The following is an 11,197-nucleotide window of genomic DNA, read 5'->3' as shown; positions in this document are numbered from 1 at the left end:
AAGAAAGGTGGGGGAGGGAGTTAAGGACTAGGTTAATGGTTACCCCTGGCAAACTGTTGAGCAATGGAGCTATGGAAACCTGGAAAAGACCGTCACAACTCTTAAGGCGTGGCAGGGAGGGACACACCTTCCAATCTGGGGTGAAAAGAGATTAGGGACTGGTTTACCAAGCCAAGGAACTAGAGGGAGTGAAAAAAAAAAAAAGCCACCCTTTGAAGGAAAGGGTAGATACTGAGACAGGAGAAAAGCAGGGGTAAGGAGATGAGACTAGAGGGAAACCTCTGATGCAGGATTTGGGGGTACAGCCCAGGGGACACTGCTGGATAATACCAGGAGAGGGCAGCATTACCTGTCATCTGGTAAACTGAGGCGAAATACCTTGTGGGTAGCCATGCCAGCCAGCCAAAGTCAATATTGATGATCAAGCCAGCTCTAGCCATAAAGCTGTAGGAGAGAAAAAGGCAAGAAGCTGCCAAAACCTGTTTGAGCTCAGGGCTGGCCCCATCTGCCTGAGGCGTCTCCCAGAAAGGAGATCTTTGTGGGGCAGATTCTCTGATGGACATTGATCAGCTGGAACAGAAGAGGACCCTAAGAATAGGGCTGTTTTGGCCTCCTTTCCTCAGATGGAAGGGATCTTGTGTGCAGAATCTGAGGGTCATCCATGGAAGACACCCCCCCCCCCAACACACACATTCATGGAATCATTTGAAGACCTTACAGGATCTTACAATTCAAGGGAGCAAACACTGAATATATCTCCTCACTGGCAAGGAGAGAGATAGGCCTTCCCCCAGGGAGGAGAAAACCCACAGAAGAGGAAGCAGGAGAGGAAACCACTAACTGCTGGGTTTCCAGCAGCACGTCTCCACCCCAGACCTCCCTGAAGTCTCCCGTTCTTTAAGTGTCAAGGCCTGTTCTGCTCCTCTATGTCCTTGCACTCCACGGTGTTTTTCTGAAACTGTAGGTCTCTTGTTAGCAGGTGGTGAGGAAGAAACAGAAGGTATGGTAGGGTAGGAGAGAGATGCAAGATATAGAGGCCGGAATATGTCCAGTTTGGAGGACATATTAAGCCGTTTTTCAGCAGATCATAAAGAGTTTGACAAAACTCAAAAAATCAAGCTACTCTTCCTGTACCTCTCTACTTATTTGTGTCCCCAAGGACTCCATTTACATTATTCCCTCTAATCTTTGCTTAGGACCAGCTACCACCCCTTCCAGGGTCAGTGCAGCTCTATTCTAGGGCCACAATAACCCCACTCCCCCCTCCCCATTTTCTCATCTTCAAATGATAAGTGAGAAAAGGGCAAGGGGCACAGGGAGGGGCCCGGGATGGGGGCAGAAGTTGAAGCATTAAAGCTGACTAGGCTACTGAGGACGAGCAGACCTCCCTCAGCCATGAGGCCCTTTGGCCCAGCTTCTTGTTTCCCTAGCAGAAGGCCTGGGTATCTCCCCTCCCATCCCCTGCCCTACCTTTCACCACTCTCTTCCCCCAATCTCAGTGTCCACTTCCAAGTCCCTGTCCTGCTAGAGTCTGGAAGGAACGTGGGAAAAGGAATAAGCGACCACCTTTACATTCTGAAATTCCCTCCCTGGGCCCTCATGAGCTTGACCAAGCTGTTGGTGTCGTTTCTTGTGTGAGGGTGGAGTGAGAGTGTCCTCTGATTAATGCAGCAGGGAAACTGAGGCAGAAAAAAAAATCCTGTGTTCAAGGAGAGACGGGTGGAGAAACAAGGAGGTTCCCAGGATTCCCTCTCCTTAACGCTCCCATCCCTTACCCTCTCCCCTCTGGACCCACTCCCTAGATCGTCGAGTCCCGCCCCCCTCCTGTCCCCTCCCCAGGTTCAGGGCGGGGCCGGTCGGTGAGTCAGCGGCTCCCAGATCTAGCCCGGGAGGGGGTAGAGCTGGAGGGGCGGGGTGTGGGGTACCCTGGGCTGGTGGGGAAGCCGTGTCTCGTGTGAGCGTGTCTCATCGGGCTTGTGTTGCGCTGAAGGGACAGCCCGAGGTCTGGGGGAGAGAATCCCTGCCTGTGAGACCCGCCTTCCCGGCCCGGGCCCCTCCCAGTTCCCCCAGCGCCGGCCGCTTCCTGGTCCCCGTCGCAACCATGGCCGAAGAACAGCCTCAGGTTGAATTGTTCGTGAAGGTAGGAACACCTTCTCGCGCGTAGGCCAGCCTCCCAATTCTGGAAGGCAACTCTCACCTTTACCCAGCTCCGGCCTTAACGCCCCAATCCCTTCCCTCCCGACCCCCACCCAACCCCACGTGCAGTCTTCAGTGTGCGCGCGTTGTGGGGGCGGCCTCGGGAGGGGAAGACGATTGTTGTGAGTGCGGGTATGAGAATTCTGTGCGCGACCCTGAAAAGTTTGTAGAAGTGCAAGTTTTCAGCAGCCTAAAGGGCCGGAAGGTAGAGAAGAAAGTCCCAGGAGTTGAGAATATTGCCGGGCTGCGGCGGGGTGGGGTGGGGCGGGGAGGGACAAGCTGATGGGAAGACTGGGAGAGAAGGGGGCAGTGGGACCCAACAGGGTGTGGGAGGATCAGAGGGAAGCATCAGGACAGGTGGTCCTACGGGAAGACCAGAGTGAGGGGTGTCTTGGGGGAGACTTGGACAAGTGTGCGAGTGTGTGTGTCTGTGTGTGTGTGGCAAGGCAGGTTTCAAGGAAGAGGGTGTGGTGAGGGAGGCTGAGAGGAGATCCAGGGGCAAGGACTGGTGGGGTGGAAGGAGATGGGAGGGTGGGAGTGGAGTAGCAGCGGGGCTGGAGAGGGGGTGGGCCCGGAAGGGCCCCGGGACTTGGAGAAGCAAGAGAAAGGGAGGTGGCCAGATGGGAGTTTAGCTGGGGCTACCAGGATAAGTGGGGAGAGGGATCAGAAGGAGGAAGAGATGTGGGTTAGGGTGTTTAGGGTTTGGGGGTTTTAGCAACAGGAGGAACAGGGTTGCCACAACTCTGTCCTGTGTGGGTGTGGATGAGAAACGGTGGTCCTTTGGCCTTCAGTGATGACAGCGGAGACAGCGGACTAGCGGACTTCACTCTTTCTGCTCTGCTGCCCTCCCCACTCACTGCAGGGGTGTTCTTACCCAATCCTGGACCTCATCTCTGCACCTCCCTCTCCGTCTGTGCCTCCTTGTTTGCACATTCCCCCCACCCTTCACTTTCCTGCCGCCTCTCTCTCCACTTCCCCCCTTTGTTCGTCCTTCTTTGTGCATTCCTGCCGCTTTCTCCCTCCTTGCTGCTTGGGGCTTCCTGGGAAGCCATTCCCTCTCCCTGTGCCCAGCCGTGCCTGGGTCCGCCCCCCCTTAGGTGTGGTCCCCACCTCACTCACACTCGCCTCAAGGGCCGTTTTTATTCCTGGCTGAGGCTGCGCTACAGATTCTGGCCTTGGGTCCAGTGAGAGGAGAGTTATCTGGAGCCGGGGCCGTGTGCTGGGAGACCCCGCAAGTAGTGTGTGGGGAAGAGGAAGGTGGCCCTCCGCTGCCCAGGCCTCAACCTCACAGGTCCCTGCCCCCACTCCTTGCCAGGAAGGAAGCTGCTGAGGCCGGCGACAGAGTGAGATGAATCACCCTCAGCCTAGGGGGAGGTCCCTTGGGGGATGAGGTCACCACTTGCCAATTAGAGGGCAGCCCCCCTCTTGCAAAGCCCTCTGCATCTTTAGGGTGAGGCTCTGGGCCCCTTGACTCCCCACCCAGCTGCCAGAAAGAGGGTGGAGGTATAGAGAACCAGAACTCTGGCTTTCAAACGCCACCATACCTCGTCCATTCGCAGGCTCTACCGCATTCAGGAGTCCAGGAATCCAGGCCTCTAGCCTACAACCCTGGCTTCACCAAAGTCCCTCTCTAGGGATGTGAGAGTTAAATAAGTTTTTGTATGTAAAGTGCTTAGAACAGCAGGTTAAAACTGCATTACTGTTTGTCTTCTCTCTCTAGGGTCGAGATCCTCCTGAGTTCTCCCAAATCCAAACCCTCTGCCTACCTCCCACCTGTCCTGAACTCTCTGGGGAACCAGAAGCTGACCTTTGCAGAAAACTTTCCCACTGATCTGCCCTAGGTTTGCTCCACCTCCAGAGTGGAGAGCCCACGCTGGGGAGAGCTTTTAGTAGTGAGACTGCATGTCATGACTAGGCAGAAAACAGCGTGATCTGAGAGTAGGAGGTGCAGAGAATGGCCTGGGGTAGGTGGGGTGTACCAGGCCTGACCTTGGGGTGGGGGTTACTTTTCAGGCTGGCAGTGACGGGGCCAAGATTGGGAACTGCCCCTTCTCCCAGAGACTGTTCATGGTGCTCTGGCTCAAGGGAGTCACCTTCAACGTCACCACTGTTGACACCAAGAGGTGGGCCAATTTCTGTTTCTCTAAACACCCCTTGTGCACACACACGTGCACACACACGCTCACCCATCTTAGTCCTTTCATCCTGCTCCTTTTCCCCCTCCCTCTACCACCCAGAGCTCCTTTTTCTTCCCACATCCCTCCACCTCCCCTTTCTGATTCTCCCTGACCCGCTTTTCTTGTCCTGATGCCTGGCCTCTTCTCCAGGCGGACCGAGACAGTTCAGAAGCTGTGCCCAGGAGGGCAGCTCCCATTCCTGCTGTATGGCACCGAAGTACACACAGATACCAACAAGATTGAGGAGTTTCTGGAGGCAGTGCTGTGCCCTCCCAGGTACAAGGGCATTTGGAAAGGAAGGGGTGGGTAGGGTAGCTGGGAGACTCTAGGAAAGAGAGAGGTTGAAGAAATGGAAAACTGAAATGGTGGTGGGCTGGAGCAGGGGAGCTGCTTCTTCCCCTGTTTCTCCTCCTGGCTTTCAGGTACCCCAAGCTGGCAGCTCTGAACCCTGAATCCAACACGGCGGGGCTGGACATATTTGCCAAATTTTCTGCTTACATCAAGAATTCAAACCCGGCACTCAATGATAGTGAGTCTCAAGGGTTGGAGGCCGGGGTCCTAGGAGGAATGGAGAATATCCAGGGATTGGGAGGCATTGGGGCACCTGGAAATTCTGATATTGGGGAGATGGACCAGATGTTGGCAAACCTTCACTGCCTCACACCCCAGCCCCCTTATTTTTGTTTAAACCCCATATTTCCTTGCGTTTTCATTGGCTGTGACTTTTAAGTTTCTCTCGTTTGTCAGCTAGCCTCTCCTGCACCACTGGGGAGGTTAGTTGGGTTGGCTGCTGGCCTGTTTTCTGGCAGAAGAGGGTTGTGCTTAAGAACAGTGACTCTAGGGGCACCTGGGTGTCTCAGTTGGTTGTGTCTGCGTTTGGCTCAGATCATGATCTCAGGGTCCTGGGATCAAGCCCTGCATCCAGTCCAGCTCCCTACTCAACAGGGAGTCTGCTTCTCCCTCTCCCACTCTCCCTGCTTGCGCTTTCTGTCTCTGTCAAATAAATAAAATCTTAAAAACAACAACGACTCTAGATCCAGACAATCTGAGTACAAACCCTACTAGTCATGTGACATTGGGCAATTCATTTAATCTCTCTGTAAATCCATTTCCAGATCTATAAAATGAGGATAACAATGCCTATTTCATGGGTTGATGTGAGAATTAAATGAGTTTTTGTATGTAAAATGCTTAGAATAACACATGGAAAACGAACTATATTTGTGTCAGATACTATTATTTTGGACTGGCCTCACCATTAGTATTCATTCACCTCCCACTCCCCAGGACCTCCGGGACTATGTCACTCTCCTGATGTTCTTACCAATTCCCCTTTCTTGCACAGATCTGGAGAAGGGGCTCCTGAAAGCCCTGAAAGTTTTAGACAATTACTTGACATCCCCCCTCCCAGAAGAAGTGGATGAGACCAGTGCTGAGGACGAGGGCATCTCTCAGAGGAAGTTTCTGGATGGCAATGAGCTCACTCTGGCTGACTGCAACCTATTGCCAAAGCTCCACATAGTACAGGTGGGTGGTCATTGTACGAGCAGAGGGTGGCCACTGGGATGGCTCTTTAAGAAGCTCCCACACAGGTTTCCCATGACAACCACTCCAAAGGTGGTTTCTTTCTTAAGATGGTTTCTATGGATTGCTACCAACAGCAGACACACCTCATTCCTTCTTGCCAGTCATTGCTGCAAGGCCATTGCTTGAGAGAATTATGTTCCATGATACAGGCTGTGGGTGCAAACAGACTGGCTGGGAGTGACATATCCCAGTGTTGCTGTAAGAGTGCTCTTCCTGTCTCTCTCACTGCCAAATCCCCACATCAGACAAAGCAGGCTTTTCTGAAAATCAAAGCTTTAACTCTTTTTATAACATCAGTCTCCACTTTGTCTTGTGGCGAAAAATGAAAACTGCTGGTTCCCATGTTTTTGTCTTAGCCTCAGAGCTGTGGTTTAGTTTGTGAAACATAGGCCTAATGTCAGTCTGCCACAGACCTCTGTATTGAACTTCTGTGTACTAGGCACTGAAAAGATAGATGACGATTGGTCCTTGCCCTCAAAAGATTTGAAATCTAGCTAGGAAGATAGAACAGTCACATGAAAGTTAAATAGCAAAACATGATTAAAAGCCAAATGAAAAATAGGGACAAAAGTCACTATGGAAATTCAAGTGGAGAATTTTCCGATTTGTGAATTACCATCTCAGTAAAATCAAGAAGAGAGAAATGGCACCTTGGAACTGGTGGGCTGAAAAGGAGCTGGTTGTAAATGGCCAGGATTTCAGTGAGTCGAGAGGAAGGGCGAAGACAGAAGATCGTGAGGAGTTAAGAAAGCCAACTGGAGAAGATGATTCATATGGGAGATAAGAATCACAGGAAGAGAAGCCAGATAGTGGGGGTTCTTGAATGCCTGGACAGGAAGGCTAGATTTTATCCTGTTAAGTCTTGGGAGAAGGAAAAGACCAAGAACCTGGCAGCCAGTGTGGGTCCCCTGAGGCTAACATGTTGGTCCCTCTGCTCTCCGCACCCCCAGGTGGTATGTAAGAAGTACAGGGGATTCTCCATCCCGGAGGTGTTCCGTGGAGTGCATCGGTACTTGCGCAATGCCTATGCCCGGGAAGAGTTTGCCTCCACCTGTCCGGATGATGAGGAGATCGAGCTGGCTTACGAGCAAGTGGCCAAGGCCCTCAAATAAGTGCCTCCTGAGGCTCTGTCTCCCCTCTCCATTTTCTCTACAAAGACACCAGCGGGTTTCCACGTGGCTATCCAAGGGACACACTCCAAAATGGCCAGTGGGCAGAGAATCCTGGAGCACTTGTGCAGGGCTGGCTGGGGGGCTGAGGGGAAAGATGGGGAATCTAGGTAAGATTTTTATTGTGGGGTGGTGCGGGTAGGACAATGTATTTCAGTAATAAAATACAGAATGAAAATACAGTGTCGTTTTACACAAAGGGGGCTTGAGTGTGGGTAACACGGAATGAAAGGTGGGTCAGTGACCTTTAGCTCAGGGCCGAAGCCAGGAATTTAGAAGAGGGGTATTTGTGGTCAGGCTTCCATTCTTCGTGCCGGTCCACCATAACGCTGTCTTGTGGTCCATGTCGCATTTGCAGCCCAGCCGCCAGGGCCAGCCAGATCTGGGTGGGCCTGGGCAGCACTCACGGGGCGGGGCCGAGTTCTGAGGAGGGGAACGCGGTCCCCGTGGGGTGGGCGCGGCGTAGCAGGGCGGAATGGGCGTGGTCTCGAGAAGCCCTGCCCCGTCCCGCTTAGACAATGCCCCGGAGCCGCCAGACCGTCGCGCCCCCGCCCCACCGTAGTTCTTGAGCTCGCCTACCCAGGGACCCCTCAAAAGCCAAGAGCTCCAGTCCCCGAGGCTTGAAGACTAGGACTCCCATCTCCAACCAACTCTGTCCTCAGGGGGGTGGGACCCCAGCCAAGATCACAGAGCGCAGGAGTCGCGGTGGCCGCTGGAGGTAAGTCTAGGGGTTGGCGATGTCCCCTGGACGGTGTGCGGGCCGGAGCTTGAGGGTGCCGGGCCCGTGCTTGCAACGGACAGAGTGCGGGAGGCCGAAATTTGGGTGCGGAGCTGAATGGGGTAGACTTTGGGGAAGATGGACCGGGATACAGGGTCCTGGAGCCGGGAGCGGCGTCTGCTCCCTGGGACCACGCCCCCGGTTTCCCCGCCCCTTGGATTTCGTTTTTAGACCTCTCCCAGTCCTCCGGGACTTGGTCTGGTTTATACTGGGTCGCGCTAGGGGCAGCACGACCGGCCGGGTTGGAGAGAAGCTATTTAACTCCTTAGGTTCTAATTCCTCCCTCGTTGCCCCTCTTCCGCTCTTTCGTTTGGGCATTAAGGACTTCCACTTCCCTGTCCCTGAATCTCTCCCCAGCTGTCTCCTCCTGTCCCATAACCCCTTTGGGTCCCTCGCCGCACTTCGGGTCCCTATGGCAGCGAGCAGCTGAGGGTTAAGGGGGCGGGGCCGTTGCATTTTTGGGGAGTGAGCGCATCCTAGCGGCTGCCAAGAGGGGCGCCTAGCAGGGACCTCGCGAAGCCCCCGAACAGGGGCAACAGGTGTTTTGAATATTAGGGGTCCCGGTCTTGTTGCTCGGACTCCCTCCCAAGAAGCAGACCCAGAAGGGTGCGGGATGGAATGGGGTCGGCAGGAGAGGAAGGTCTGGAGGGGGTGGGGCGAAGTGGGAGGGGCGCCCGGAGATGGCAGAAGGAAGACCCGGGCGCTCTTAACCACCCCCCTACGCCCTTCTGTGGATGTCTCTTTCTCTGCCTCCCCCTTTCTGTCTCTTCTCCCAGGCAGGTGAAGTAAAAAGAGAAAACTAAGAAATCAGCGCGGCCGGAGAGGGAAGACTGTGTGGATGGGATGGGGACGCCAGGGGAGGGGCTGGGCCGCTGCTCCCATGCCCTGATCCGGGGGGTCCCGGAGAGCCTGGCTTCGGGGGAGGGTGCGGGGGCTGGCCTCCCAGCTCTGGACCTGGCTAAAGCTCAGAGGGAGCACGGGGTACTGGGGGGTAAACTGAGGCAGCGATTGGGGCTGCAGCTGCTAGAACTGCCTCCTGAAGAGTCGCTGCCGCTGGGACCGCTGCTTGGTGACACCGCCGTGATCCAAGGGGACACGGCCCTAATTACGCGTCCCTGGAGTCCCGCCCGCAGGCCGGAGGTGAGCACCAGGGTCGGGGATTGGAGGGTAAGGGGAAAGGAGGAGCTGGACGTGCGGGGCTTTAAGAATTAAGGGTGGGAATGTCTCTGCCCCGCGCCCTCTTTCCTGCCCGAAGGTCGAGGGAGTCCGCAAAGCCCTTCAGGACCTTGGGCTCCGGATTGTGGAGATGGGGGATGAGAACGCGACGCTGGATGGCACTGATGTTCTCTTTACGGGTGAGGCTGAGGTGCCTGCATCCCTGGGGCTTGGCATTGGGAAGCATCGTTGGGGAGACTAGGCCACGTCGGGCCTTGTTTCCAGCTCAGTCTCGCTCTCAAACCTCCGCGGCCTCCCTGGGCTCAGGCCGGGAGTTTTTCGTAGGCCTCTCCAAGTGGACCAATCACCGAGGAGCTGAGATCGTGGCTGACACGTTCCGGGTGAGGAGCGGGACCAGCTTCGTGCTGGGGAAGTGGGGAGCGGATGGGGTAGGAGGGGCGCAGGGAGGGGGCGCGGAGTAGGGAGGAGCCCAGAGCAATCTGTGTTTGAGGGAATCCCCTCACCCCTCCCGCGTCCCTGAATAATTTCCCTTGTTGCCCCTAGGATTTCGCTGTCTCCACAGTGCCGGTCTCGGGCCCCTCCCACCTGCGCGGCCTCTGCGGCATGGGGGGACCCCGCACTGTCGTGGCTGGTAGCAGCGACGCTGCCCAAAAGGCTGTCAGGGTGAGGAGGGGCGGGGTTGGAGTGGGGCAGGTTGGGGCGCGGCCAACAAAAGTGGGCGTGGCTCCTGGCTCGGGAGGCGGAAAGCCGGGAGGTTCAGAGACTTAATTCCAACCCCGGCCCTCACGGAGCCGTCCATCTAGCATGAAAACACGTCAGACAGCAAGAAGTCACTATAGCAGGACAGGGACGCGGAACACAGTCGATTAACATCGTCTTCCCGGGTTTCAGGAAACTTCCCAAAGGTGGCATCTAAGCTATGACGAAGAATGGATGAGATTGACTGGTGGGGGCTGGAGAAGGGGAGAAGAGGGTTGCGGGTAGTAAGAACTGCGTGTGTGTCCGAGGTGGAACCTAACAAAGGTCACTAAAACGCTTAGAACAGTGCCTGACACATACTAAGGGAAGTGCTTCCTATCATGATTATACAACAAATGTAACTGTGTCCCCAGTCCTTAATGGTGGTAGGGCCATCAGACTTGGTTGTGCAGTGGCTCTAGGACGTGACCACTTCCTCTTTCCTCTCTCTCAGGCGATGGCAGTGTTGACAGACCACCCCTACGCGTCCCTGACCCTCCCAGATGACGCAGCTGCTGACTGTCTCTTTTTGCGACCCGGGCTGCCTGGTGTGCCCCCTTTTCTCCTGCACCGTGGAGGTGGGGACCTGCCCAACAGCCAGGAGGTGAGGGAAAGCAGGAGCTCCACCACCAACAACAACCAGAGGAAGGAGTCTCAGGCCTCCCTGGTGGGATGAAGATGGGGTACCTTCTCTAGAAGCAAGGGGGGGGGAGTGCCACTCTGAGCTGGCTCCAAGAAGGGCCTGGCTGTGGCCTCAGGGTCTTACTCCCCTCTCCCCGCTTCATGTCCTCCCTGCAGGCACTGCAGAAGCTCTCTGATGTCACCCTGGTACCTGTGTCCTGCTCGGAACTGGAGAAGGCAGGCGCCGGGCTCAGTTCCCTCTGCCTGGTGCTCAGCACGCGCCCCCACAGCTGAGGGCCTGGCCTTAGGGTTCTGGCTGGCCAGGGGTAGGGCAGCATAGGAAGTAGAAGGGGAAGGAGGCTTAGATAGAGGACGGTGAATAAGTAGTAGTGGGGAGAAGGCCCCAAGATGGGGGGGAGGGCTTAGTGTGGGAAAAGAGATAGAGTCCATTGGGTGAGTCCTCTTCCTCAGAACTAATAAAACAGAACTGACCTTTTAGACTGGGCTGTGGCTGGTGTCTTACTGGGATAGGGCAGGGCTGAAATCTGAGGTTGAGGTTAGTCTTTCATTCATCAAACCCTCGTTAGGCACTTACTGACTCACTGCCCAGCCCTATCGTAGGTATTTGGGCACAAGACGGACAGGATAGCATTTCTGTTGTGGGGAGCGTATATGAGGTAGAAAAGAAAGAATAGGGTGGCTCACTCAGTTTATCTAAATGTCAGATGATTCAGAGACTGGTAGATTACCAACCC

General features: G+C 55.2%; 2 protein-coding genes across 3 annotated transcripts; both read left to right on the top strand.

The window, feature by feature from the left end:
* Nucleotides 1–1,903: 1,903 nt before the first annotated feature.
* CLIC1 (CLIC family member 1) lies at nt 1,904–7,309 on the top strand. The gene is made up of 6 exons (XM_045795646.2): nt 1,904–2,140; nt 4,210–4,319; nt 4,524–4,649; nt 4,796–4,902; nt 5,719–5,900; nt 6,911–7,309. The coding sequence occupies exons 1-6, from the start codon at nt 2,102–2,104 to the stop codon at nt 7,070–7,072; spliced, it is 726 nt and encodes a 241-aa protein (XP_045651602.1). The 5' UTR covers nt 1,904–2,101; the 3' UTR covers nt 7,073–7,309.
* Nucleotides 7,310–7,445: 136 nt separating this feature from the next.
* DDAH2 (DDAH family member 2, ADMA-independent) lies at nt 7,446–10,940 on the top strand. Of its 2 annotated transcripts, none has more exons than XM_045795644.2 (7): nt 7,446–7,847; nt 8,684–9,047; nt 9,163–9,262; nt 9,390–9,463; nt 9,627–9,746; nt 10,276–10,425; nt 10,620–10,940. In XM_045795644.2, exons 2-7 carry the CDS (start codon nt 8,751–8,753, stop codon nt 10,734–10,736), a joined length of 858 nt encoding a protein of 285 aa, XP_045651600.1. In that variant the 5' UTR covers nt 7,446–7,847; nt 8,684–8,750; the 3' UTR covers nt 10,737–10,940. The 2 variants fall into 2 exon arrangements, with proteins under 2 accessions (XP_045651600.1, XP_045651601.1); XM_045795645.2 differs by lacking the exon at nt 7,446–7,847 and adding an exon at nt 7,858–8,547.
* The last annotated feature ends 257 nt before the right edge of the window (nt 10,941–11,197 follow it).

This window comes from Ursus americanus, chromosome 32 (genome assembly GCF_024610735.1).
Source record: "Ursus americanus isolate L20-20 chromosome 32, mUrsAme1.1.p, whole genome shotgun sequence".
Taxonomy (NCBI): Eukaryota; Metazoa; Chordata; class Mammalia; order Carnivora; family Ursidae; genus Ursus; species Ursus americanus.
Note: the sequence above shows the minus strand (reverse complement) of the source record. Positions and strands in the feature narration are given on the sequence as shown.